Source organism: Penicillium diatomitis, assembly GCF_028827545.1.
Source record: "Penicillium diatomitis strain IBT 30728 chromosome Unknown utg000015l_segment0_segment0, whole genome shotgun sequence".
NCBI classification, from domain to species: Eukaryota; Fungi; Ascomycota; class Eurotiomycetes; order Eurotiales; family Aspergillaceae; genus Penicillium; species Penicillium diatomitis.
Window position 1 is genome coordinate 579,942 of NW_026623187.1, and position 26,774 is coordinate 606,715.

At 51.3% G+C, this 26,774-nt stretch overlaps 10 protein-coding genes across 10 annotated transcripts; 5 read left to right on the plus strand and 5 right to left on the minus strand.

Moving 5' to 3' along the window:
* Window positions 1-223: 223 nt before the first annotated feature.
* On the minus strand, window positions 224-938 carry N7539_009027 (uncharacterized protein; the record flags this gene model as incomplete). The annotated part of the gene is made up of 2 exons (XM_056938622.1): window positions 224-739; window positions 837-938. The coding sequence occupies 2 exons, from the start codon at window positions 936-938 to the stop codon at window positions 224-226; spliced, it is 618 nt and encodes a 205-aa protein (XP_056785999.1).
* Window positions 939-2,188: 1,250 nt separating this feature from the next.
* Window positions 2,189-3,834, minus strand: N7539_009028 (snoRNA-binding rRNA-processing protein ENP1; the record flags this gene model as incomplete). Its single annotated transcript, XM_056938623.1, has 3 exons — window positions 2,189-3,050; window positions 3,112-3,371; window positions 3,451-3,834. 3 exons carry the CDS (start codon window positions 3,832-3,834, stop codon window positions 2,189-2,191), a joined length of 1,506 nt encoding a protein of 501 aa, XP_056786000.1.
* A 629-nt stretch (window positions 3,835-4,463) lies between these two features.
* N7539_009029 (SPRY domain-containing protein) lies at window positions 4,464-6,287 on the plus strand (the record flags this gene model as incomplete). The annotated part of the gene is made up of 1 exon (XM_056938624.1): window positions 4,464-6,287. One exon carries the CDS (start codon window positions 4,464-4,466, stop codon window positions 6,285-6,287), a length of 1,824 nt encoding a protein of 607 aa, XP_056786001.1.
* Window positions 6,288-6,536: 249 nt separating this feature from the next.
* N7539_009030 (glutamyl-tRNA(Gln) amidotransferase subunit HER2) lies at window positions 6,537-8,261 on the minus strand (the record flags this gene model as incomplete). Its single annotated transcript, XM_056938625.1, has 4 exons — window positions 6,537-7,420; window positions 7,485-7,660; window positions 7,734-8,058; window positions 8,126-8,261. 4 exons carry the CDS (start codon window positions 8,259-8,261, stop codon window positions 6,537-6,539), a joined length of 1,521 nt encoding a protein of 506 aa, XP_056786002.1.
* A 1,099-nt stretch (window positions 8,262-9,360) lies between these two features.
* On the plus strand, window positions 9,361-10,789 carry N7539_009031 (enoyl-[acyl-carrier-protein] reductase; the record flags this gene model as incomplete). The annotated part of the gene is made up of 3 exons (XM_056938626.1): window positions 9,361-9,401; window positions 9,464-9,580; window positions 9,745-10,789. Coding segments are annotated over 3 exons (1,203 nt in total), but the record flags the coding sequence as incomplete, so codon positions are not given.
* Window positions 10,790-11,089: 300 nt separating this feature from the next.
* N7539_009032 (metallophosphoesterase family protein) lies at window positions 11,090-13,005 on the minus strand (the record flags this gene model as incomplete). Its single annotated transcript, XM_056938627.1, has 2 exons — window positions 11,090-12,773; window positions 12,845-13,005. 2 exons carry the CDS (start codon window positions 13,003-13,005, stop codon window positions 11,090-11,092), a joined length of 1,845 nt encoding a protein of 614 aa, XP_056786004.1.
* A 2,410-nt stretch (window positions 13,006-15,415) lies between these two features.
* On the plus strand, window positions 15,416-20,611 carry N7539_009033 (P-loop containing nucleoside triphosphate hydrolase protein; the record flags this gene model as incomplete). Its single annotated transcript, XM_056938628.1, has 15 exons — window positions 15,416-15,640; window positions 15,708-16,236; window positions 16,287-16,513; window positions 16,582-16,861; window positions 16,928-17,161; window positions 17,214-17,947; window positions 17,997-18,165; window positions 18,241-18,579; window positions 18,638-18,761; window positions 18,815-18,886; window positions 18,949-18,999; window positions 19,062-19,748; window positions 19,808-19,891; window positions 19,954-20,328; window positions 20,404-20,611. 15 exons carry the CDS (start codon window positions 15,416-15,418, stop codon window positions 20,609-20,611), a joined length of 4,338 nt encoding a protein of 1,445 aa, XP_056786005.1.
* A 1,172-nt stretch (window positions 20,612-21,783) lies between these two features.
* N7539_009034 (pyruvate dehydrogenase (acetyl-transferring) subunit E1 beta) lies at window positions 21,784-23,263 on the plus strand (the record flags this gene model as incomplete). Its single annotated transcript, XM_056938629.1, has 4 exons — window positions 21,784-22,031; window positions 22,138-22,261; window positions 22,366-22,652; window positions 22,792-23,263. The coding sequence occupies 4 exons, from the start codon at window positions 21,784-21,786 to the stop codon at window positions 23,261-23,263; spliced, it is 1,131 nt and encodes a 376-aa protein (XP_056786006.1).
* Window positions 23,264-23,813: 550 nt separating this feature from the next.
* Window positions 23,814-24,791, minus strand: N7539_009035 (putative C2H2 finger domain protein; the record flags this gene model as incomplete). The annotated part of the gene is made up of 3 exons (XM_056938630.1): window positions 23,814-24,491; window positions 24,649-24,675; window positions 24,783-24,791. 3 exons carry the CDS (start codon window positions 24,789-24,791, stop codon window positions 23,814-23,816), a joined length of 714 nt encoding a protein of 237 aa, XP_056786007.1.
* An 802-nt stretch (window positions 24,792-25,593) lies between these two features.
* On the plus strand, window positions 25,594-26,739 carry N7539_009036 (MCP1 family protein; the record flags this gene model as incomplete). The annotated part of the gene is made up of 2 exons (XM_056938631.1): window positions 25,594-25,819; window positions 25,949-26,739. 2 exons carry the CDS (start codon window positions 25,594-25,596, stop codon window positions 26,737-26,739), a joined length of 1,017 nt encoding a protein of 338 aa, XP_056786008.1.
* Window positions 26,740-26,774: the final 35 nt, after the last annotated feature.

A 26,774-nucleotide genomic window follows, 5' to 3' on the forward strand; every position in this document is an offset into this window, starting at 1 on the left:
TGCATTGAAGAAGACAAAAAAAAAAACAAAAACAGCAAGCAACGCGTAAAGTCATGAGCCGGGAATGTGAAGTGAAGCAAATTTTGAAGATCGCAAAAGAAATCGAGAAAGTCTTGCGCAAGTTTCACGCGAGGACGATCCGATGGCCAACTAAATGCCAAGAACCGAGCAACGACCAATTTCAAGGCAGAAAAGGGTAAGAAAGAAAGCCAAGCAAGTCAACTCAAGACTGCTCCTCCTTGGCCTCTGAGGGCCCGGTCTCTGTCTTGACGACCTCTTCTTCGGCCTCTCCATTCTCCTTCTTGTGCTCAGGCACAAAGTGGACCCCAGCCTCGACATCGGTCTCGGCTTTGGCCTCGACCTCACTCTTGGCCTTTGCCTCGATCTTTGTCTCGGCCTGGGTCTCAGTCCCGGCCTGGGTCTTAGTCGCTATCTGGGGATGAGTCTCGGCTACTCCCTCGGTCTGTGTGGTCTCCAACTTTTCGGCCTTTCGCTTGCGGGAGGTGGTTGGGGAAGTTTTGCGGGGCTTCTTAGCGGGCGACTCGTCGGTTTCCGGTGCATCAGTCGTGGTCTTGGAGCCAGCAGCGGCAGTTCCACGTGCCATGTTTCCACGGGCGATGATCGGGACTTCCATGCCAGTAAAACGAGCCAGCTTGCGACGAGCGTTGCCGTACATGACTTTGGCAGAGGACGGGGTATAGCCAAGGACACTGGCAAGCTTCATGTAATCGATGGCGTTCTAAGTGACACTGTCAGTCAGCTGTTCAATATCCAGCAGAGTACACCGAGCCTGAATTGATGCTCTGAAAGTGAAGGCTGAATCAAGGGAAACTCACTCGGCTTCCATCAGTAGATGGGCACAGAATTCCGTAGAGGAGGATGCGTTCGTCGGATGGGGACAAGCCCAGCATGCGGTCCGAATCATTGGATCCAGACATGGTTGCGACGTTGATAGATGTAAAAGGGGAAAAGCGAGAAGGTTGCTAAGAAGTGGATATGAAGTGAAGCAGTTCTTGGAGGAAGCGAGGGCTGTCGAGCAACTTTCAGTCCGTGAGACTTGCGCGAAGGTGTGTTGGCTTGGGCCACAGCTGGGAGTCTTCTTCAAAGCTCTGAGTTGTTGAATCAGTAGAAGCCTCAGTAGTGATTTGTATCGTGAACGTGGGTTGTTGAAGAAGTAAAGAAGAAGGAAAGGATGTTTGACGTGAAGAGAATTCTTTTATACCTGGGAAGGGTGAGAAAGAAGTGAAGCAAACTCGAGAAAAGTGTCGTGCAAATGTCTCTCAGTTTGCTAAACGTAATATAGCAGATCTGAACAAACAAGGAGAACGTTTGCACGTATATTTCACAATCGAATTTCTTTAAGTGATTGTGGAGGTCTCTTACCTTGGTCGTTGTGAAACACTCACTTGCTCGTGATGTCAGATTTCTGTAAGCCTTGATTTCAGTGAATGTTTGATAGTCTTTTCAGTGACCGCAGAGTGTTGAAGAAGTAGAAAAGGAAGTGAGAAACCAGCGCGGTGAAATGGTCTTTTTATACCAGGTACTTGTTGGAAAGAGGCTCAAGGAATACGATGGAAGTGATATGTTCGACAGCCGCTCACCTTCAGCTTCAGGGGAATATGATAAAATACTGATCCGTGGAGATCTCTTGCTTTCTTCACCGAAATGCGCTGCTCGGGAACTGTTTTTTCCAGAACACAGTGGAAGACTTGCTCTCAGAAGCCGCTCGCCTTCTCGAATTGCGTTCGAATCAGTTCACAATTTGGTGTAAGGCGTTTGATCGAAATTCTTTTGTCTTTTTTGTCGAAGGCGCTGACTGGAGAATGTATCTCCGGTATATGTTAGACAACCTGTTGGCAGCGGCGGCTCGTCTTTTTCATCAAACGGCGCTGACTCGGAAAATACTCATGAACTGGGGTGGAGGGGTTGCCTCGTTTGTCAAAAGCAATGATGACCCTGGAAAAAAGTCAAGGTTCGGACGATCATGAAGTTTCCGGAAGATGGCGCGCAAACTTTTGATTTGCCGTCTATGCCCACGCTTTGTATGGGATGAAATATTGATCAAGAATATGTGCCATTGAAGATATGTAGCATGGTGCGCGGCAAGAGTATATCGTCATGAGAAAAAAGAAACAACAAAAGGTCAACTCCAACATTTTTCGCAAAATCAAACGCCAGTATCATGAATTCACATCGCCATATCCATCGTGTCGTCGCCGGCATCAAGGGCATTCTGTTGCTCGGGGTCGAGCACGACAACACCACGACCACGGCCGGCTAGAAGTTCTCGTCGCACCTCGGGCCCGATATCTTTGTGACCTCGAACCAACAACAAATCAAGGAGAGCCTCTCGCTGATCCTCTGTGATATCATTGCGGTATCGCTGGGCAAAGACCAGCAAAGACTGGTGCCAGAGGACGGGCAACTTGTAGGCCTTTGAGCTACCGGGTCCATCCGTCATGGTATCCGCCGGGTTATCACCGCGGAAGCGCAGGAAATGAAACACCAAAGCGTCGATGACCTTGTAGGGCATGGCGTACTTCTTTTCCAAGAAGACTCGGATGAAAGTGTTGACAGCACCGGTGCTCTCAAGAGAGCGCATAGATTGCTCGGCGGCCAAATCACACATGCGGAGAAGTGCAGCGGCAGAGTGAAGAACGGGAATAGAGACACGGGCGATTACCGAGGACACAATGTGAGCCTCACGGAGAGAGCAAGTTCCGCTCGAGACAAGAGGGAATAGAAGACCCTTGAAGAAGCATGCGGGCTTGTACAGGGCCTTGCGAAGAGCGTTATAAACATGAACATTCAGCTTCTTCGTCTCGTGGATCTCTTCACGGACACGGTCCAGTAGAACCGTAGCGATGAATTCCTGGGCCACAGCTGGCTTCGAGGAGATGAAGATACGAGTGGCGGCGTAGACGGCATTGCCAGTCCATCTTTCCGGTTGGGTGATATCGAGGAGAGTCTGCCAGTTTGGCACAGAAGGTAGGATCTTGAAAGGCTTGGGGAGAGGGCCGGACTTGTAGCGAGATAGGATCATGCCGACTCTGCAATCAATATTAGCCATTTTGAACAAGGAATACATTCGGCGAACGAATTCAGTCGTACTTCTCGTATACTTCCACAGCCTTGGCTGGAATCTGCACGGCATCTTCAGCCGCACCACCACCTTGAATGTAATTTCCGCCAACAGCTTCGCCATTAAGCTTGGCCTCGTGCTCAGCAATCTTCTCCAAAATCAGGTCCGCAAGGTTCGTCGTCTGCCCTTGCAATTGCTCTCCGGGCTGCCGCGTTCCAAAAATAGGGTCTTCGTCATGACCACCGGGCATGAATTTGTTGAACATGTCCAGATCATTGGGATCAACTTCCTGCGCAATCATAGTTTGTTAGAGACAAAAATTCCCCGACCACGATGAAGCCCGGCATAGTCCGAATGGAGATTCTCACAATTTCCTCATGTTCTTCCTCCTCATCGTCGACCCAATTGTCATTCTCATACTTTTCGTCGTCGGAAGGCATGTCGTCCTCGAAGCGAGTGTCAAATTCGAAAGCCGGATTGGACTTTGGTTGGGCCCCGCCAAATCGAAGCTTCTGCTGCTCAGCAGCGTCTTCCTCTGCCAGTTCCTGTCCAATTTGCAAGATCTTGCGCGACATCTTCGCGTCGACAAACCGCTCACCAGTCTCGCCATCTTCCCCATCGTCATGCGATTGGCGCTTGCCCTTCTTCGTGGTGCTGTTTGTCCGGAGATGCCCCACGGCAGAGATGTCGTCCGCCAGAGGATTGTGTCGTCGCGCCGCAGCGGCGGCTCGGGAGCTGGTTGCCTTGGGCATATTGGAAGAAATGTATTCACTCAGGTCCTTGACGGGAGCTTTGCTTCGTCAAAGTCGTTTGACGCTGTGTGGATCGCCCGATCAATCACAGGTTGAATGTGTGTAAATTCAAAGATCAGGTGATCTAATCAGTAATTTTTTTTTGCCAGGCGGGGGATCCACTCACTTTCTTATCGCTACCGCCTTGCGGCGGTCTTACCGCTGTGGACGTCTCCGATGCTTTTCTGCCGCGGAGCTGCGGACATTATTTGGGTCTCTCATGACCTCAATTCTACATTTTGCATTTATCTGGGATCTCAGTGTCTCTTTCCATATCCACTTCAAGAGCTTACGGTACGGTTCAATGAAAGCTCCTGGTCGTGAAACTTCACGAGACTTTTGATACTCGACCCGATCTTCCAATTACAGCTTCCACTTGCGGTCGCGCCGCTTTGGAGGTAAGTCACTGGGAATGTCGCAACTGCTCGTCGCGAGATAAACCGGCATGATTTCTGCAGACAATGACTCCCGACCTTCTTTTAGTTACGCTATAAAAGATCGCTTGCACCCAAATTCTTGGGAACAAAATTCTAGAGGCTCGTTCCCTCGCGGCGCTCCATCGAATCTACAATTCTCCAAACTCACACACCATGGCATCTACACAAGCTCCTGCGTCATCGGCGCCCTCTTCAAACATCAACTCACCTCTCCTTCCACCCGGCAACGGTCCGCTACTCAATGGCGCACTTTCCGAACTCAACAGTCGATCATCCCCAGCTCCGGCCAGCAATGCCTCAGTACAAGGCGCCGACGCACGAGCAAAGCGGAACAAGCGAGACAGTCGCAAGAAACGCGAAGCAAAGGGCCAAGATCCCGAGGGCGCCCCTCTTCCAAAGAAACGTGTGACAGCTCTAAGCGCTGCGCGACCTAGTTCAGAGCTCTCGATCCTTCGCCCCCTCCTGCTTGCCGAACCTCGTGCCTCCGATCGATTACCCCCACAACCGCGCCAATTTAATCTGGTGACGACCAAGTCATCAGCTGTCCTGGGTCAGACGTGGGACTTTTACGAGGTGGTTGATAAGCTCACGAATAAGAACGGCTTCCGCTATAGCTACGCGATAGGTGACCCTGGTTTCCCGCACATCAAATATCGACAGACGGACGTGGAGCCATATCATGCGCGATTCAGCTTTGAGGATTCCCCTGCGGCGATATTTTTCTCGCAAGATGCACGGGCTGTAACGACGAGTGATGCGTGGCATACTTCACGCGCGAATATATGTGCTCGGGAGGGATCGTATTATTACGAGGCGCGAGTGATCAGCGGGCGTGTGAACGACGGACAAGAAGCTGCCCAAAGAGGCGGCACCAGCGCATCCCCACGAGGCCACGTGCGGTTGGGATTCGCGCGTCGTGAGGCAGATCTAGACGTCAATGTTGGCGTTGATTGCTACGGGTACGGTATCCGAGACGTGAACGGCGAAGTTGTCAATCGCATGCGCTGCGAATTTTTCTTCCCCAAGAGCGAGGGCATCAATGAGGGAGATGTGATCGGCATGCTCATCACTCTCCCGTCACTCTCCCTACATAAGAAGATCGTCGAGGGCACCTACGACCCGGCCGTAGATGGAGATGGGTCAAGTTCTGTGTCAGACACAAAAGCCATTGCTACGAATATCATCCGAGACCGTATCCCCTTCCACTACAAATCCGATTTCTGTTGGCAACAATCCAACGTCTTTTCCACGAAACATCTTCGGGACTATGCCTTCAATCTCAAAGAAACACCTACCTTCGGCCCTCCTTCACCCATGAACAGCGAAGACCCAACGCTCCGCACTCTACCCGGCTCCAGCATCACGATTTTCAAAAACGGTGTCAAAATGGGCACACCGTTCAAGGAGCTCTACGCCTTCCTTCCCCCCGCGAGTCGTCTCGCCAATGGAACCAACAATCTCGGCATCGGCGAACGTGAGAATGCCGACGACGGTATGATCGGCTACTACCCAGCCGTCAGCTGCTACGGCGGCGGTGCGGTAGAGTGTCGTTTCGAAGGGCCGTGGTGGGTAGGACCCCCCGAGCAAGACGAGCTAGGCCATCCGGTCCGAGCCATCGGCGAACGGTTCAACGACCAGATCGTCGAAGACGTGGTCGCGGACATCGTAGACGAGGTCGAGGCCATGTTCACATGGGGCGGTATTGACGGCGATGTTATTGGGAATGAGAATACGGAGCTAGAAGGCGCGGCACCCGCTGCCATCAATGGCTCTGAGATTCTGCAGAATGGCGTGGGTGCCTCACTCGCGGCTCCGGTGAACAGAGCGGGGTCGGACTCTGTTGCGAATAGCAATCGAGCGACGCCGGCTGCGCATCCGTTGGCGGAGGACGCGATGAGTGTTGGAACCGCGGGGACGCCGGCTCACGTTGCGGACGCGTCGGTGGCAGGTGGCGATGAGGATGTTGAAATGACTTGAACAGTTTATCTTCTCGTGCCAATGAAGCATTTGAATATCCGCATTCAATTGAAAGGACAATCGTGTTCATGGCATACACGCCATGCATTCGAACGAGAGGAATCAAGATACCTGTCTCAAGTCAGCGGTTCTTGATGCTCGTTAACTTCGCGTCCAAACTCAAATACTCCATCTGCGCTTATAGTAAGATGAAGTGGTATCATTGTAGTTGTACACTAATTTCACAAATAGCGAAGTGATAGCATCGGTCTATACCTGGCTGTCCAGTCTCTGGTTCTCTAATATTTCACCAACGTTCATCACCAGCTCGTCGTCACCATACTGTCCAATGATCTGGATCCCTGCCAGATTGTCTGACCTCAGATCCTTTTCAGACGCAGAGACTGTCACAGGCACGGAGATCGCAGGCAATCCAGCCAGACTGGCTGGGACGGTAAACACATCGTTCACATAAGCATCCAGAGGTGACCGGCCATCCAAAATTTCACTCAGTCGCGGCGGAGATGACGGCGCAGTAGGGCAGACAATGACATCTACATCCGCTGTCCGCGAAGGCGTGGTCTCCATATCACATTTGGACGCGAACGGATGCGCTGCGGCAAAGACAGAATTGAAATCATGCTGGACGAGTCGTCGCACGCGTTGGGCCTGGATGAAGTAGTTGTCCATTGCGTCCGCGCTGAGACTGAATGTCCCGAGCAGGATCCGGCGCTGTACTTCGGCGCCGAAGCCCTGGCCACGGGTATCAGCGTACAGATAGCTTTCTGGCTGCCCGTCACTGTCAGGTCCCTCGGCACGAGTTCCGTAGCGAACACCGTCGTATTTGGCGAGATTGGAAGATGCTTCTGCTGGGGCGAGCACGTAATATGCGGAGAGCGCGTGTTTGGTGGCTGGCAAGGAGATTGGATGGATGGTGTGTCCTTGGCTTTCAAGATGCGCGAGGGACAAGTGCCATGCTTGGCGGATGGATGGGGTGAGTTCCGAGATGTTGTAATCTAGCGGGACACCGATGCGGAGTGCGGTTCGGGTTAATCGAGATGCGAGAGCTGGATTTTGTAGGTGGGAAAGAATTCGAGAACGCGAAGTCGAGGTAACGTTGGTTGGATCGCGCGGGTCATGTTGGTTCAAGGTCGCTTCGTGGTCCAAGTGTTAGCGGAGTGCCGCCCCAACAACTGCAGGTGGGCTTCGAAATCATACAGAATACATCTCTCACAGATGAAGTTGTTCTTCCTAGAATTCCGACTGTATCCAGGGAGTTCGCATATGCCACCACGCCCCAACGTGAGAGTAGCCCATAGGAAGGCTTAAACCCAACGGTCCCTGTGTATGCCGCTGGAAGTCTGACCGAGCCACCAGTGTCTGTCCCTAAAGCACTGCCCCAAGGGAAACGATGCGATCAGTGCCTGAAATCCGGTGGGTGATTCGCCTTGTCTTCTCGAAACTCACGCGTAGCACTGCTCCGCAGCAACGGCGACTGCACTTCCACCTGAACTTCCGCCAGCGGAAAGTTCTTGTCCTTCTCGATCTTGTCGCACATTTTTGACGGCCCCAAACTTGGAGTATGCCGAGTGAGACCCCATTCCAAATTCATCCAGATTGGTTTTACCTGCGATGACAGCTCCAGCGGCCTCCAGCTGGTCAACGACGGTGGCATTGAACGGGCTAGTGAATTTATCAAGGATCCCCGAGGCGCATGTTGTCGGTAGGTTGCGAGTACAGATATTGTCCTTGACGGCGATCAGGCGGCCGTCAAGAGCGGACTTGGTAGTGCCTGTATCATGTGTAAACTACTATTAGTACTCATCTATCTCGAGGGGCCCATTGTCTTACTCTCATACCTCTTTCGCGACGTTGGTCTGCTTCCGCTACCTGCTCGCGCCATTTCCCTGTGCGGGGAAGTGGTGTTATGAATGCATTGAGTGTGTGCTTATGTTGATTGACCAGACACTTCTCCGCTTCTCGTAGAAGGGACATGGGACGCTGATTTGTTGGTGCTTGATCGAGATCTGCCGAGAGAAGATGTTCAGCGGCGGATTCCAAGCCAGCATCTCCCAAGGCCACCGGTCCGTGCTTTGCAGGGCTCCACTCGATCGGCCGCGGCTCGATGTCGCGTAAAGGCGGTCGGATACCTCTGGGCAAAGTGTTGTGCCCTTCAGGTTAAAGTAGTAGCGGAGTATATAGCATACGCATAAGTTCTGGTTACCAAGGAATCCGGTGTCTCGTTGTCTACACTTACTCAGTTCAACGCCAGATAAGATGTTTCATGGAGTTCATCACGTGACGAAGCCCGAAACCACATGGAAGTAGCCTCATCGAACACATGCCCGTCTTCTTGAAAGCGACTTGTCACTTCACAGGTAGACGTCCAAATCAAATGTCAATTGATGGATCTCCACAAGTGTTAAACACACTAGGACTTTCAGGTGCATTGGTAGGTTCGAATCAGAAAGTGATGTCCGCAGATGGTGTACAGCCGGAAGTTGAGACGGGACGTAGGTATGTATAGGGCTTGCGTCACCTACAACAACTACGAAAACACTACTTAACAGCATCGAATACATTTCCATAAGCAAAACCCAGACCAGATATAAACTACCTCTTGTCTAGTTGTACGCAACTACTGTTACTAAGGCACTAAGGTACTAGTTAACTAAGGTTCAGTGGCGCGTTAGTAACCTTACAATCACCTCAGTCAGGCAAATTTCTTTCGAGAAAATGACATGCCTTGCAGTAAAAACTCATTAAACATCATGATCAGCGCTGTCATATAATTTTTTCATACAATAAAGCTCAAAAAATCATTCACTGCTAGCACTACGTTGGACTAAAACGGGAGATGCTATCCTCATTGCTCTAAGGTGCTACTGTACTGCAAGGCCATGCAACCCACGTTCCGACTCCTTCGGCCCGAGCTCCAAATCTCCGAGACAACCCAAGACGTCATCCGACACTCACCTTTCCCTTCCCGCGCACCCTCTCACTCGCCTCCACTTTCTACATTTTTATGTTCTACCTTCTTCTACCCTTCCCAATATCCTTACTCAAGCGCAACTTATAATGCTTTCACGTAGCGCAATTAGAGCAGCTACACTGGGCACTCGCTGCCAAGGCCCGGTCTGTGGCAGTTTCGCCGCAGCTGGTAAAGCTCTAGCTGCCGGTCAGACTACCAGCTGCAGCTCCGGCTCCAGTGCATTTGCTCCCGCACAGAGCCGCCGTTATATTTCCATGTATGGATATACACAGGCGAAAGCGCTTGTGTATTCGAAATATGGCGAACCGAAGGATGTTCTGAGGTGAGTGAGAAATTCCGCCAGATTTGACATTGGGAAACCGTGAGCTGGAACGCGAAACAAAAACGAGCACCGCAATACACGTGTTTTCGTTCTGCGCGCAACGAACTCGTTGCATTGGCATCTGGTACAAGGACTAATCGCTTCCTTCTTCTGGTTCGCATTAGTCTACACAAACACTCCATCTCCGCTCCCCACGGCACACAGGTGAATCTGCGCCTGCTCACCGCGCCCATGAACCCCGCAGATGTCAACCAGATTCAAGGCGTCTACCCCAGCAAACCGCCCTTCCAGACTCTCCTCGGCACTCCCAATCCATCCGCCGTCGGCGGAAACGAAGGCGCTTTCGAGGTGATCGCCACAGGTGCCAATGTCAAGACGCTAACCAAGGGCGACTGGGTGATCATGCGCCAAACAGGACAAGGCACCTGGCGCACGCACGCGCAACTCGATGAGTCCCAGCTCATTCGCATCGAGAACAAAGACGGTCTGACGCCGCTGCAGGTCGGCACGGTCAGTGTGAATCCGGTGACGGCGTACCGGATGATTCGCGATTTCTGCGAATGGGACTGGATGCGCGCGGGCGAGGAGTGGATGATTCAGAATGGAGCGAACAGCGGTGTTGGGCGGGCGGCGATCCAGTTGTGTCGTGAGTGGGGGATCAAGTCGTTGAATGTGGTCCGGGAACGGAAGACCCATGAGGAGACGGAGGCTTTGAAGAAGGAGCTTAAGGAACTGGGTGCTACGGCGGTGGTGACGGAGGAGGAATTGATGACGAGTGGTTTCAAAGATACGGTGGCTCAGTTGACGCGGCAGGGCCGGGAGCCCATTCGATTGGCATTGAACTGCGTGGGTGGCAAGAATGCCACGGCCATGGCGAAGACGCTGGCGCCCGACTCGCATATGGTCACTTACGGAGCCATGTCGAAGCAGCCGGTGGCTTTGCCGTCGGGGCTGTTGATCTTCAAGAACTTGTCGTTTGATGGGTTCTGGGTGAGCAGGTGGGGTGATAAGAACCCTGTGCTCAAGGAGAGTACCATCAAGGATGTTCTGCAGATGACGCGAGCTGGTCGATTCAAGGATATCCCCGTGGACGAGGTGCAATGGAAGTGGAATACTGAGGGCCCTCAACTGGCCGAGGCGGTTCAGGGCACATTGGGTGGGTATCGCAGTGGCAAAGGTGTGTTTACTTTTGCTGGGGGTGATGAGTAGGTTCGTTGGTCGAAGAGGATGAAGAAACCAGCTATTTCCACCCTTCTGCCATTCTAGTTGAGAGACAGAGAGCATTCAGATACTCTCACGTATGTATCATAATATCGACATCCGGCGCAAATATATGGGCACTGCCCCGAACTCAATCTACGCTCTTGAAGGTAGCCGAAATCTAATCCATTCCACGCTTGTACTGTACAAATTCTATTCAGATCTGCATCTGCAGAATGTACAATCTCATTGACAAAGTGATGGTACGATGCAGAACAACAAAACAAGAAGTACGGACAGACCCCAAAGTTATGACTCGCACTGCCAGTGATTCTTCACCCATTTCAGAATGAGATCCGTCAGGGTGACGCTCGGCATAAAGACTTCGCTTTCCTTGACAAAGTCCACGTCGAGTCCAGCAAACTTGGCAGCCAGCGCCAAGTACGGCTGAACAAATTCTATATAAACCAAGTCCACCCTCTCAGGTACGCGGGACTTGTCTGCAGAGACCAATGCTTGGATGCAATTCGGCGTCTTGTAAAAGGAGATTGGAGCATGGATGGTGTCGTCACCGTCGTCACCTTCGTCGTCTTTGGTGGTGTATCCGGGTAGGAGCTCGCTGTCAAAGTCAGATGGCACAAGAGGCATCTGACCAGAGGGCCCTTTGTTGGAAAAGAGACCTCCTTCGAGAAGTCCGTCATCCTCGGGCACGATCTCCTCGGAGCGAGCCACTTGCTCGGGGCCGGCCAAGGGGAGCAGAGAAGGCTCAGTAACCGCGTCTTGTAGAGTGAACAGGACCTTGGTCTGCTTGTTCAAGATTTCCATGATCAGTTGCACCTTCTCGTAAGGTACATCCTTGACACGACGGAAGCCATTGGTGAAGGGGGAAATGGTCCACATAGTATCTTGGGTAAACGGACCCTTGAAGATATCGAAGCGGATGGCTCCCGAGTTTAAAATTGCCACCGAGGGCCTTTCGACCGATGCCCCATCTTGCAGGGTTTCAGCGAGCACCTCAGTCTCCAGCCACGTGTAGACACTATCTGGGTGAGGGTATGGGACCCTTGACATCCAGAGATCCTTGGGCGCACAACCATGAACTCGGTCAAGCCCAAGAGTGGTGCGCGACTTGTTGATCTGCTTGGATACCTTGCGGCCCTTTTCCGTGTGGAAGTTCGTCTCGTTCAGATTTGTATGATGATAAAAAGAGAATAGGTTGTTGTCAATGTAGCGACGCTTGAAGGTCGGCTGTGACTGCTTGCGCAATCCTTTCTCGGTAGAGAGACCATCTATTGACATGAACCCGATGGTCTCCATGAACCGACCACTTGCCAGCGCAACGGCTTGAGAGTCATACTTGGCGTAGTCACGGATATGTTGATGACCGCTAAAGAACTGGATCGGTATATCCCAGCGAGTCCTTCGAATCTCTTCATAAACGGCCCGCCACTCGGTTGAATGAGCAGGGACATGACCTGCCACAAGGAAGAGGTCAACCTCTTTGTCCCGGATGGCCTCTTGAAACCATTCCCCTTTGATCGTGTCCTCCACACGTTGCACCACTGTATTGTTGTAGTTGCCGGTGAAATCAAAAAGAAACCCAAATGCTACTATACGGATTCCCTGTACTTTAGTGGTGAACTTGCGAAAGCGCTGCGCCAATGGAACCAGCTCGCCCGTTTCAGGGTGATGGATGTCGATATTCGAGGCCAGATACTTGCCCTTGAAGTCGGGCACAGTATGCAAGAATTCGGACTCGGACGTGTTTTGCTTATATAATTCGTGGTTTCCCGACGTAATCACGTCGATGTGTTGATGACGAAGAATCTCCGAGAGATAGACACCCTTGGGCTCGGATGAATCATAGAGCCCATTACCTTCCACCCGATCACCCGTATCTATGACCAGCAGATCCTGGCCATTTCCTTCAATCTTCTCTCGCAGGCGTTCTGCGAATGAGATATAGTCACCCCAGTCCGCCGAATACGATGGCCTATATAGTATCCACAATCAGTCACCAACGCTCTCACTACGGGGGCGTTGTCTGTCCCTGGCCATACTCACTCCTGTAGATGGCCGGCCAACCAGCCATGAGTGTCTGTTGTGTGGAGGAAGTTGAGCTGTCCGAAGTGGAGATCACGCAGAGGCGCGGAGATGGGGGCGGGTGCGGAGGGCTGGGCGGCGAACGCCGACGGGATGAGCCAGAGTAGCTCTGATAGACGCATGCTGACTGCCACGGAGGTGCACAAGCCTCCAGGGCCTTAATAGCAAATGCAAATCTAATGAGAGATTGAGAACTCTATCAGGGGGTGTTCAAGGTGGTGGAACTTGATGGGACTTGAGCGGTTGTGGTGATGATGGAGAGGTGGAGGGTTTGAGGTTGAACCGGAGCTCTCGAGGGCCCCGTGATATGATATGCGTGGAACTGTGAACACCTGACGGGCACGGAGATAAGAGTTGGAGCATGTCGATCTATCGCCGAGCAGTCCCGTGCCTGACAAGGGGATGCAGTGCACCGCCGTCATTGTACAACTAGGCACCCTGTTCAGTTGCACCATCGATCGACTTCTCTTGGAATTTATGTAATGAATCCGTTGACTACGATGCGGACTCCTTCTGCACCTTCGAGCTGTTACTAGTGTGTTGCTGGACAGCTGATTTATCTATTTATTGAAATGTTTGCAGTTTGCAGAGCATGCATAAACTTTCGGGCGGGACTGACCCCGTAACGCGGATTAGCGCAAGGTACTTTAGTTACTTCATCAATCGACGTCTCAACCAACAGTCCGGTTGAGTCCTCTTCATTTGACTCTCCATCGGAAAAAAAATTGCAAGCCGTAACCTCTCGAAGCCTGAAGCTCTGCTCTCTAGAACACGAGATAACGATGAAGAATATCATGTCAGAGAAAATGGCAATACCTTGGTAAGAGGGAATGCGGGAGAACTAGGACTTGTACATATAGGGCTGAGAGTCAAAAAGTCTTGAGGTTAGTGCTCTACTTTGTTCCTCCGCTTATACGATTAAGTATGGCTATAGTAGATTGGTAGCCCGAACTCAATGATCTTGGTGCCCTTCATGTCGAGGACGTTCCACAATGGGTCAAGAATGCGCAGAGCTACCAGTCGAAATGCATGGGCAATGTGGCCGATCTTGCTTTCGAAGAATTACGTTTGTATATGACGGTCCGTGAACTACCCGCTTATCCGTGCAATATCGTGTTGATACAGCAGGTACCGTAGGGACTATGGAAAATTGTGAAGGAAGAAGCTTTGCCTGCTGGAAACAAAGACTAGCTGGAGGTTTGTGACAGTCTAGGTATCGTTTACCACGGCGCTGCTCTTCTCCGTCTTATATCGATAGTTATATTTATTTTCTTTCTATTCTCTAGTCATTGATATGACTAGAGATATCTGGCTGGGGTCACCAGGTAGATACTTCGTCACAATAGCGACTAATATAATAATAGACTTCTGATCTTCGAAGTACTCCAGTATAACTATATGGCAAAACTCACCCGCACTTTAGCAGATAGATTGAAATTATGTCCACTCGTGATTGGAAACTTGGAGCTTTGTTCAACATCCATCCAGAATGCTCCGATGAAGAAAGTAGATAAGAAACTAAGCTATACGCTATACAAATACAGTTTCGAAATATACTACAGTTACCTCGTAAGCTCGAACTACCTATCATCGGAGAGAATCGAGACATCCGTGACTTCATACCTTACTGTGGCTGACCTCAGTCCATACGTACCTATCAGATCTTATCTGTATCATGGATGTTCATTTCAGCCATTTTTTCCTCAGATTTGCAACAAACTCTTAGTGTATCGCATTTATCGACTATGAACTCTTGTGAATTGTTGTTTGGTGGCTGCCTGTACCAGCGGAATTGGGTCCACTTGCCGCTTGTGGCCAAGTTTTGGAAGATCGATCAGAAATCCATTGCATGCAACTAAGGATCAAGGAGGGCTGGTTTAACTCAAGATTGGCAATGACGACAAATAAGGGCTGTGCACAAGGCGTCTAGGTTTCGGAATACCTAGCCTCAAAATCCAGGGTCCTACAGTATTCAAGATAAACACCCTGGACTACGGGCCTGGTAGGTTGACTACTACCCGGAGACCAGGTTTCAACCGCAAAGTGATGTGTTTGCTTCCTTTTCCGCCATCCTAGACACTGTCGAGTAATTCACACTTGATGGAGGATGACTTGTAGATGCTGTATCAGTAGTAGTTACAGTGACTTTGAATCTCTGGGATATTGTTTAGGTCGAAGTGAACATCACTGCTTGCTTGCTCACCACTTTGCCCTCAGAGAATTGGCACATACATATGTCGCCGCCATCGGACACCAGCTTCAAGAAAATTCCTGTCGCCCAATTGCCGTTTAGCGACAGGTCTACATGAGACTCGGTCGGGGTCCGAATGGAGGGTGCTGTTCGCTAGGCACCAGCGACTTTGGAAACAGTAGATTAGGCGGAGAGGGATCTTCGGGAGGATGTGGTCTGGATTTTGGACTACATATGACTATTCGTAGATGACAGGCACAAATAAATCTTTATTCTTGATCTAGTTCTCTTACAGTTGGTCTCGTAAATACTTAATGACTCTTTGATCGATTTATTCGCACATGTTGCTCGACTTAAATCATCCATGCGTGGCCGCGGAGGACCGTATAGGTCCATTTGTTCGCAACCCGTGTCGCAGTCGGGCGGACTTTACGCTGATGTTTGAAGAGGTCATTTTGACATTCATCCCGATCGCGACGTTTTTTCTGCTAGGTTTAGTCCGCCTTGTGAAATTGTCGTGTGAACCGCAGAAAGCCAATCGATCGTGGCTTTACGTCGCCAAGCAGGTATGACTTTTCAACCTTCGAAGACCTCGTGATTGGAATGTGAGGTCGCGACTGACACGTGAATTAGACGACTATCGCCTTGCATATTGCTATACAAGTTCTACTTGTGATTTTCTGGAGTAAAGAACCAATCCCAACAACGAGAGCGACAATAGCCACTGCGGTCATCAGCTTGGTCGCGTCGATTCTCCTGGGCTACTTGTCACATCTTGAACACCTACGATCCCTTCGCCCATCGATGGTCATCTGTGTTTTCGTCAGCACAACCATACTCGTCGATCTTTGTCGCATCCGAACACTCTTCGCCATACCCGGGCATCGCTCCGTGGCTAGCGTTTTCGCAGCCAGCTGGGTGGCGAAGTTGATTATCCTGGTTCTCGAGTCCCTCGAGAAACGGTCGCTGTTGAAGAAAGATTACAAGGATGTCTCCCCCGAGACTACTGCAAGTATCTTCAACCGTTGGCTCTTCTGGTGGCTCAATGGGCTCTTTTGGAAAGGCTACCGTGAAAATCTGACGGTCGAGAGTCTGCCGAGCCTCGACGATGCTCTTCAGGCGGCCTCGAAGCCTGAGCAGCTGAAGGAAGAATTTCAGAAAGGTGTGTTTGCTCGGCATGTTCCTCAACTTGGTTTCTAACTTTTGTATCAGCTAATTACTATCGTTCAAACACTTTACTCTGGACCCTCCTTTGGCACTACAGATGGGAGATCTTCGAGGGCGTTCCGCCTCGAGTCGCGTTCGCTTTACTGCAACTGGTCCAGCCCTACTTGGTCGAGCAAGTCTTGGTTTTCATGACGGCGGATGAGCATGCACATTCAGCAGAATATGCTCGTGGGCTTGTTGTGGCTTACGTGCTCGTTTACGCTGGCATTGCGGTGAGTGCAACCCAAAATGTATCGATTCAAGAACAGTCGAGATAAAGCTAATTTTCGCATGGTCTTAGGTGGCACTTGGCGCGTATGTGCACAAGACCAATCGCCTCGAGGTTATGATCAGAGGAAGCTTGGTATCACTGATTTATGACAAGACGCTCCATTTGACTCCTACCGTCGCGGCCGATGGAAGTGCAGTCACACTGATGAGCACCGACGTCGAGCGCATTGTCATGGGAACTAGACACATTCATGAGTTTTACGCTAACTTCATCGAAATTCCAATCGCGCTGTGGTTGTTGGCTCGGCTTCTCGGCTTGGCTTCCATCGCTGCTGCCGGTATTATTGGTTGTACGTCTATGACCTATATCGTAATGGGCGTGAAATATCATTCGAATGTACTGACATCCATTTTAGTGTCTCTCGCTGTTGCAGTGCCACTGGCGATGGCATCTGGTGAGGCTCAGGGCGAGTGGCTTGAGGTTGTTGAAGAGCGGATAGCTGTGACCTCGAACGTGCTCGGTGCTATGAAGACGATCAAAATGACCGGTCTGACTGAGGTTGTCTGCAACAATATCCGAGAACTACGAACTAATGAAATCAAATCGTCCTTCAAGTTTCGATTATACACCGCACTCATTATTTCCTTATGTGAGTTGTCTCTTGGTGGCTTATATCGACAAATATCTTACCGTTTATCTAGCTTTCATGTCTTCGTCACTGGCGCCCGTGTTCGGATTTGGTGTGTATGCCATCTTGGCTCAGGCACATGATTCAGGAACTTTGACCAACGCCATGGCATTCTCAGCCTTGTCGTTCTTTGTTCTGATCGATTCCTCGATTATGAGCCTGATTGACGGGTCGGAGGAAATCATGTCTGTGATCAACTGCTTCCAGCGTGTCCAGAAGTTCCTACTTGCAAAAGAACACAATGATCATCGCGCCATCCGCAGTTCTGACTCCCATCCGGTTGATGTCCTGGTCGATGTCGACGATGACGACGACGAAAGGCCCAGCAGTCAGAACACGTCTTGTGTTACCGCCAAAGACGTATTCGCAGCATGGTCGATTGATAGCGAGCCAGTGTTGAAGTCGTTGAATTTCGAGATCAGAACGGGACTGACAACAATGATCGTCGGTCCCGTCGGATGTGGAAAGTCAACATTGCTCAAGCTTTTGCTCGGAGAAATCCCCGAAGTTTCTGGAACCATGTGCACGACCTTTGCCAACGCTGCGTACTGTAGCCAAACGCCCTGGACGAGCTTTGGAACGGTGCGGCAAAATGTCGTTGGCCCGTATCTGTGGGACCAGGAATGGTACAATACTGTGGTCAAGGCATGCTCGCTGGAAACGGACCTCCAGCAGCTTCCCGCGGGGGATCAGACCAAGGTTGGCGTTCGTGGATCACGATTGAGTGGAGGTCAGAAGATGCGAGTTGTAAGCTGCCCACTTCTCGATAGAATGAATGCACTGTTGCTTACTCTAGCAAAAGTCATTGGCACGGGCCCTTTACTCCACGGAACGGATACTCATTCTCGATGATGTCTTGACGGGACTTGATCGCGAAACCGAAAGAACAGTCCTTGATGCCGTATTCGACTCGAATGGCCTTATCAAGAAGAACAAGCTCACAGTGATTCTGTCAACCAACTCAGGTTTGTGAATTCACATATGATGGCTCCGAGCGTCATCCAACGATTGCGTCCTTGAGATTACTGACACGAATCCAGCGCACCACCTTCGCGTTGCCGATCATGTTATTTGTCTCGATGAGAATGGAAGAGTCATCGAGCAGGGCTCGCCCAGCACATTTAGATCCCTGAAAGATCATGTCGGCATACTAACAGGTAAAGCAAAACCAAATACGACAGAAGAGGCGGCCGAGCTCGAGCTTGATGGTGAAGTCTTGGAAGGTCTTAATCTGAAAGAAGGCGACGATGAGGACAAAAGCAGTCGAAGTGCAAGCGATCTTTCAGTGTTCGTGTACTACTTCAGGATCATCGAATGGCCTCTTCTCTTGTTGTTCATTCTGTGCGCTTGTCTTTTCACATTCGGATTGAATTTCCCACGTAAGTCACATACTCGAATACTGACACGCGCATTTTCTTGTCTCATCTTTTGGATCAGAGTTTTGGCTTCAATGGTGGACAAAGGCAAACGAGACACGGCCGAACGAGAACATCGCATACTGGGCTGGCATATATGGTGTGCTGGGTGTGCTTGCACTTGGCTCTGCATTCCTCGCGAATTGGTAAGGCATTGGAGTCCCCGACTATGACTGGGACTAGGCTCATCCTCACGTAGGGTTTTCAGCATGCTCATCGTGCCAAAAACTGCGCGTCGTTTCCACGAGATCCTTCTTAATACAACCATGAAGTGAGGTTTTCTTCTCATCCTTCATCTTCACCTGGACGCGGTCTAATATCGATTCATCACAGTGCGACAACCTCATTTGTGACATCTACCGACATTGGAACCACAACAAATAGGTAAGGTCTCGTCTTCCATGTGGGTACAACTGGTTTACTAATCCAATTTTCTTGCCTTTAAGATTCAGTCAAGACTTGGAATTGGTGGATGGGGAGCTACCCCATGCCTTTGAGATGGCCATTTACGGAGTGCTAGGATTCATAGTCGAAGGCATGCTGGTCTTTGCCGGCACTTCTGTCGCAGCACTGCCATTGCTGCCAGTCGTGATGGTGATCGTCTCCATTGTCGGGGCGTACTATGTCCGCACTTCCCGTCAAATACGCTTGCTTGACATCGAAGCGAAAGCGCCTTTGTTCTCGAAGTTCCTGGAGACCACAGACGGTCTAATCAGTATCCGAGCATATGGGTGGTCAGAGTACTACCAACGGCAGACCATGTCTGCGCTTGACAACTCGCAGAAACCTTTTTATACACTTTACTGTATACAGCAGTGGTTGAGTATTGTCCTTGATCTTACACTTGCGGGTATTGCAGTCGCTGTTATTGCAATTGCGTTCGCGATGAAGGGCAAGTCTGAGATGGGTCTGCTGGGTATCTCTCTGTTTAACATTGTTGGATTCAGTGGGACTCTCCAGATGTTGGTGACCGAGTGGATTGATCTTGAGACTTCCTTGGGAGCTGTATCTCGTATACGCTCATACGTTGAGCAGACTGAGGCCGAACCCCCTCGATCTGAACTCGAAAGCGTATCAGCCTCCTGGCCAGACAAGGGCAGAATCCACATTTCTGGCGTCTCCGCGGCGTTCGAGTAAGTCAAAAGCGTTTAACGCTCCCAATTGTGAGATACTGACCCGCACTCTTGTATAGCAAATCCGCCGACCCTGTGCTTCGGGATGTTAGTCTTGAAATCCATGCTGGCGACAAAGTTGCGTTCTGTGGCCGAACTGGAAGGTCAGTAGAATTCTCGGTGCTTTTGTCGTGGAAGCCGCTTCTCGGCTCTAACAACTTTCCAGTGGGAAAACATCTCTCATTTCGACGATCCTCCAGCTCCTGCACGTCACACGCGGCTCAATACTCGTCGATGGAGTGGACATCTCCAGGATTCCAGGCTCTACAACAAGGTCTCGCGTGAACACAGTCTCTCAGCAGCCGCTCTTCCTCCACGGCGACGTTCGGTTCAACGCCAACCCCGAGGGCAACGCGTCGCATGAGGAAATTGAATCCGCTCTACGCACAGTGAATCTATGGCCCTATCTCGAGTCAAAGGGCGGATTGGACGCAGAAATGTCCGAAGATATGCTTTCGCAGGGCCAGCAGCAACTCTTTTGCCTCGCCCGTGCCCTGTGCAAGCGATCTACCATCCTTATCATCGACGAGGCGACCAGCAGGTAAGTCATCGAAGTGAGAAAGGGAAAGCCCCCCTTGCCGAGTGCGAAGTATCATGGAACTAAAAGTCCTCACAGTGTGGACGCAGACACCGATGCAGTAATGCAGAAGATTATTCGCACGCATTTCAAAGACCACACCATTCTTGCCATCGCTCACAAGTTGGAGACTGTGTTGGACTTTGACAAGATTGCGATCCTTGATGGCGGCCACGTTGTGGCGTATGATACACCGAGGGCACTCTTGTCGTCGGGGGTATTGAATTCTAACACATTGGATGGTTAAAAGCGTGCTAGAACAAAATCGAAGATTTCTGGGGCCTGTGAAGAGGCTACCAACTGCCGTACTGTGGAACACAATCTTGACATTCAGGCTAGGAACACCCTCGGGCTGTTTGTCCGCGGAAAAGTAAGCCCGCCGGGGTGCGAAGGAGGCCGATAAGAGAAAGCTGCAAGCCCTAACTGCATTCCAGTGGGCTTCAAGAGGAAGCTGAAATTCTCTTGATCTATGCAAAAAAAGTTGTATTGTAATGTTTCCAACAGAAGGATATGTGGTATATGGTTATTTTCTTCCTGTTAGAGGGTATTCCCAACATCACTGATCTATCTATCAGAACGAGCCTAAGATTCAGTGGTTGGAGACAATCTAGACCCGACCAGATCATTGCCTCCTAGGTTGTTATTCTACTTCTACTATAGAGGCCAATCAATTAGCCCGAGAAGAAATCGAGTTCAGGAAATATAGACTTTCATGTTGTAAAACGCATTATTTCTTTTGCACCAATGAGTGAATCTAGCAGCTAAGCCTTTCCGGTGTGAGTTATCGAAGCTGAGCGCTTGTTGGGAGGTTTCCCGTCGTTTTCCAAGACGCTAGGAAGAAGAGCAGTGATCCATGAATGTTGACAATGCTTACCAGAGTAGTGAGCCAGAGTAGTGAGAATGAAGAGAATTAACTCTATAAAGAACATCAATGCAGGTACTAACAATGTAGTTGGTCCTCAGCAGGTAACTTATCGTCTCCCGGACTGGAACTATCGATGGAATCGATGGCGATGGCATCCGACGGGAACAGTCGGCAGCGCCCGATAACAATCATTGGGAATCACGTGGATCTTGCAGCGACGCTACCCGAAGCAGCCTAGCGTGAGTGTACGGGGAGACCAGGAAACACTCCAAACCATACAAGTAAGTTACCCAAGAAGGAGCGGCCGGTGAGATTGCTGAGCGCACCGTGCTGACTCAGCGCCCAACATCTTAGGATTTGCATCTCAAAGATTCATGCGCGCGGGTTCCCTTCCCTTTTTCCAACGAACGCCTTTTCGGTCCTCCGGTCCAGTGCATTTCAATTGTCTCTATACGGCTTTGTCCTGACCGTATAGATTTTGTCAATTGTCTACCTTGTTTTTTCTGTTTTTCTCCACCCTTTCCCTATACCCTTCTTCGCCTTAATTCCCCGCCATGGCCGCTCCTCGACTTTTCCGCCCAGCTTCCCGGGTGCTGTCTTCGCGCCTGTCGACCTTTGCTAAGCGTCCGGCTTTCGCTCCTCTTTGCGCCCAGTCTGCTCTGCGCGTCCGCAACTATGCTACCGAGGGTGGTGTCAAGGAGGTCACTGTCCGTGATGCCTTGAACGAGGCGCTCGCCGAGGAGCTCGAGGGCAACGAGAAGACCTTTATTCTCGGTGAGGAGGTCGCACAGTACAACGGAGCGTAAGGCATCCTTGGAGGAATATTGGAAGATTATATATCGAGACCGTCCTCGAACGACATGAATCATGGCAGCATGCTGACATGGATCTTTTTGCCTTTCCCGCAGTTACAAGGTTACACGAGGCCTCTTGGACCGTTTCGGTCCCAAGCGGGTTATTGATACCCCCATCACTGAGGCTGGTTTCACCGGTCTTGCTGTCGGTGCGGCTCTGGCTGGTCTGCACCCCATTGTGAGTAATTTTCCGGAGCACGATGACGGCCAAGAATAGGGAGAAGAGAGACCGCAATGCAAGCTTTCAGATAAGACTAACTGATGGTTGCGACAATCATCTAGTGCGAGTTCATGACCTTCAACTTCGCCATGCAGTCTATCGATCAGATCATCAACTCCGCTGCCAAGACTCACTACATGTCCGGTGGTATCCAGCCTTGCAACATCACCTTCCGTGGTCCCAACGGTTTCGCCGCCGGTGTCGCCGCCCAGCACTCCCAGGATTACTCTGCCTGGTACGGCAGCATTCCCGGTCTTAAGGTTGTCTCTCCTTGGAGCTCCGAGGATGCCAAGGGTCTCCTGAAGGCTGCTATCCGCGACCCCAACCCTGTTGTGGTTCTGGAGAACGAGTAAGTCCTGAACAATCCGGGCGAGCTGTGTTGTCCTCCGGAGGAATTCACTTTCCTTGAAGCAGTGATGACAGAGCAGACCTACTGTACCTCTTAGTCGCAGGGATGGCTGCTAATGTGTCTCTTTTCTTCCGATCAGGCTTATGTACGGTCAGGCTTTCCCCATGAGCGAGGCCGCCCAGAAGAGCGACTTTGTCCTGCCCATCGGCAAGGCCAAGATTGAGCGTGCCGGAAAGGACCTGACTATCGTCTCCCTCTCCCGCTGCGTCGGCCAGTCATTGACCGCCGCCGCCGAGCTCAAGCAGAAGTACGGTGTTGATGCCGAGGTTATCAACTTGCGCTCCATCAAGCCTCTTGACGTTGAGACCATCATCGCCTCCCTGAAGAAGACTGGCCGCCTGATGGTTGTCGAGTCCGGCTACCCCATGTTCGGTGTTGCCTCTGAGATCCTGGCCCTCTCGATGGAGTACGGCTTCGACTACCTCACTGCCCCTGCCGTCCGTGTCACCGGTGCTGAGGTCCCTACCCCCTACGCTCTCGGCCTCGAGAACATGTCCTTCCCCCAGGAGGACACCATTGTCACCCAGGCTGCCAAGCTGTTGCGGGTTTAAAGTTCTTTTCGGAGCGACAAAGTGAGCGTGGCGTAATAAAACCCTTGTGACTAGTATCTTTTTTCCCCTATCCCTCCCAAACGTTTTCGTTTTCTACATTGTTTACCATCTTCCACGACATCTTTCATTTTCCTGGCCGTGTCTCATCATCTTCTCTACTATATGTCGTCTGTGTTTCTTTTTTGCTCCCTCTCCATCATGTCATTATTTGACCTGTCTGTTTTGTTTCCCAACGTTTTGATTTCTGCCTAGACAGATATTTGGGAAAAAATAGTGTACGATAACCTTCCTGGACTTGATCTTTTCCTGTACGTGTTTTGTAGGCTGTAGAGCGATGGTCCATCTTCGACGTTGAAGATATGGTGAATGCACAATCGTTCAGTGTTGATTCCATTGCGAAAAGGATAACATGGTCAAGGTTCAAGACAGAACAGGTCTCCTCGACCAGAGATACGAGATGTTCATCAAACGTTCAACAAACATTCTCTTACCCTTGCGCTCCTCGCCTTCTCACTCCTTTTTCAAAGCTTACCTCGACCCGTTAGACGTATCACGACGACGCCTTCAGAGGCCCAACGGCCAAACTAGAACACCCCGCATGACAGCCCGTGGGCCGTCGAGGATCATAATATCCCCCTCCGTCCCGATTCCGCGCATATTCTTCATCCGTTTCACTTTCCACGTCTTCACGATGTCGCCCATCTTCATTGGCCCGAGTATCCCCGCGCCTTGACTCTGCCTGATCTCTCTGACCGGTACCTATTCTCCCTTCCCCCGCGCCCTCGCCTTTGTCCTTGTGCTCCTCGCCCTCGTCCTCATCCTCATCTCCCAAAACGTTCACCTTTTTCACCGGCGCCGCAGGACCCTTGACCGTCGCAAACGAGCTCTTGAACCCTCCCTTCTTGAATCCTCCGCCTCCGCTTCCGCCTCCTCCACCACCACCACCCGGTTTCGTGGTCTTCCCCGCCGACGACGTCGACGAAACGCCCCCGGGCGTGCTAGCAGTGTCCAGTACTTTCAGCCCGGCCTCGGCATCGGCGCGACGTTCGGCGCGGCGCGCCTTTTCAGCGGCGTTGGGGTCCCGCGAGAGTTGTTTGAGATCTTGTAGGCGTTTGCGGTGTTGGTGGTCGTAGGATCCGATGTGGGCTTCGTATTCCGGGTGGCGCGAGTAGGATTTGTTGCAGAGCGTGCAGGTGAATGCGCTTAGGGCTGAGCGAGCGGATTCTGTCTGTGGAGAGGGGCCAGGTTTGGTTCTGGTTAGCTCTGTTGTTTGTGTTCTCGCGTCTTGCTTGAGCTGGAGCTGGAGCTAGGGCTCCCGCTCCGGCTTGAGGTATGGTGCGGGCGCAAACGTGGTTTGCGACGAGGCGACGTGAGAGTAGACGTACCTTGGGCGCGGGATTTGTGAATGCTCGCTGGATCAATTTGAAAGGTTAGCTGTTTGTGTGTAATCGGAAGCGAGCAGCCAAAGGGGACATGACGCTTGTCGTGGTGGTGTTGGTGATTGGTGATGGTGACGTACGGGTGCCATGATGGAGTGTGTATGAGAAAAGACGGAGTGGACTGGGAGTCCCAGTGAGAGGGTTTCTCGTCGATGCGACCAGATCGAGAGATGATGAGGTTGTCTGGATCGATTTTACGACTTGTTGACTCTTTTTTCCCCCCCTTTTTGTGCCTGTCGTTGCGGGGATTCTTGTATCGGCCTTGAATCTCGGAGGTTTCGCGGGCGGTTGTCGGTGGAGATCCAAATTGGAGAGACTCGGGGATTGTTCTTGATGGGAATGGCGATCTGCTCCCGCCGTTGAGGATCCGTTGGTCAGCAGTTTTTGCAGTTCATGGCCACTGCATGACTGCAGTCTGGTACACTTTAATCGTATATTAGTGTAACTACCGTACGGCGTACAGTACTGGAGGACAAGAACAGACACAGCTTAGTCTTACAGCTTACAGCGCCTGTGTTCAAGCAGTATCCAAACCGAAACCGATTTAATGGTGGTTATATTAGAAACGAAAAAGTGATAGTATAATATGACCAGCAAAATGATTTCAATGGAAGTCCGCAATCGGTGTCAGTTCAACCGCTTTTGATCTCTCCCACTGTCCGTCGTGTCCGACTCGTGACTTTACGAAACTTGTTTATTTTCAAGCTTCCAAGCCTGCGGCTCATCTGGAATTGCCTTTTTCGGCCCGATTACTTTTTTGTCCCAACGATTCACCGCTAGTGATGAGATCTGTTTGATCTACAATTTCGCTAGTCCGGCAATTCTCTTCTTCTCTTTCTTCCCCCCACTGCGCACTGCTTGTTGTTCGGTACACCAACACCTCTTTTCAAGATGCTAGGCCCGGACACCAAAGCACAGGATGCCGACGCCAAATCCATCCTCTCGATGCAGGAGCTCGAACCGTCCCCCGTCATTGACGACTATCTCCCTACGCCGGAGCTCGAATCTCTGGAGAATGGCGAATACTTTCCTCGACCGGTCGAGGAGAAGCCCGCGCGAAGCTGCGGCATGTCTGCTCCAGGTCTAGGCTTACGCGCGCATCGATGGGACGCATTACGTATGTGCTTTTCCACCAACAAAGATTTTTACCATCTGTGCCCATTTTCTCTCCCAGTCAGAGTCTCGGCTTCAGTTTCGGCTTGCCGACTTAACACTCAATGGACATTACCTAACATACTTCCTCCAGTTTCTGCTATCCAAAGATACTCGACCTATCCTCCCACCGCATTCTTCATCCTTCATATCGCAAACACATCCATCATCCCACTCGTCACTCGCTCTGTGCCCGCTAGTGAACCCTACCTCCTTCTCACGAGACCCGTCTATCAAGCCCCCGGACTCGAACATCTTGTTCTCACCGTGCCTATCCTCGCCCACGTCGCATCCGGCATCGCGCTGCGCAATATCCGCGGCGCCCGTCGCGCTCGTCTCTACGGCGCAGAAACCCGCGCGCAGCGCCACACGCTCTCGTTCTGGCCCAAGGTCTCGACGCAGGCGCGTCTGGGGTACCTTATTGCCCCGCTGGTCGGGCTGCACGCCTTGGTGAATCGCGTGACGCCCTGCGTGGTGGAAGGCGGAAGCTCCGGGGTTGGCCTGGGCTATGTGGCGCATGGGATTGCGCGCAGCCCGGTCTTTTGGAACGTCTTCTATGTGGTCTTTGTGACGGCGAGTGTGTGGCATTTCGTGGGCGGGTGGGCGACCTGGATGGGGTGGAGAGTGACGACGGCGAGGAAGGAGAGAGGAAAGGGTTCCAAGGGCTCGCTGGAAGGGTACTTGGGTCAGCCCGAGAACCAGGATCGAGTGAAGCGTCAGCGCAAGATGTGGTGGGTGGTGAATGGGGTGGCTGCGATGGGCGCGGCGGTTTGGTTGGCGGGTGGGTTGGGAATTATTGGGCGAGCTGGTCGCGGTGCTGGATGGGAAGCTTCAGGATGGGATCAGTTGTATAGCCATGTGCCTGTCATTGGGGCGTGGTTATGAAGGCATTGGGTGCATGTCTTGTGGATTCCAGTTCA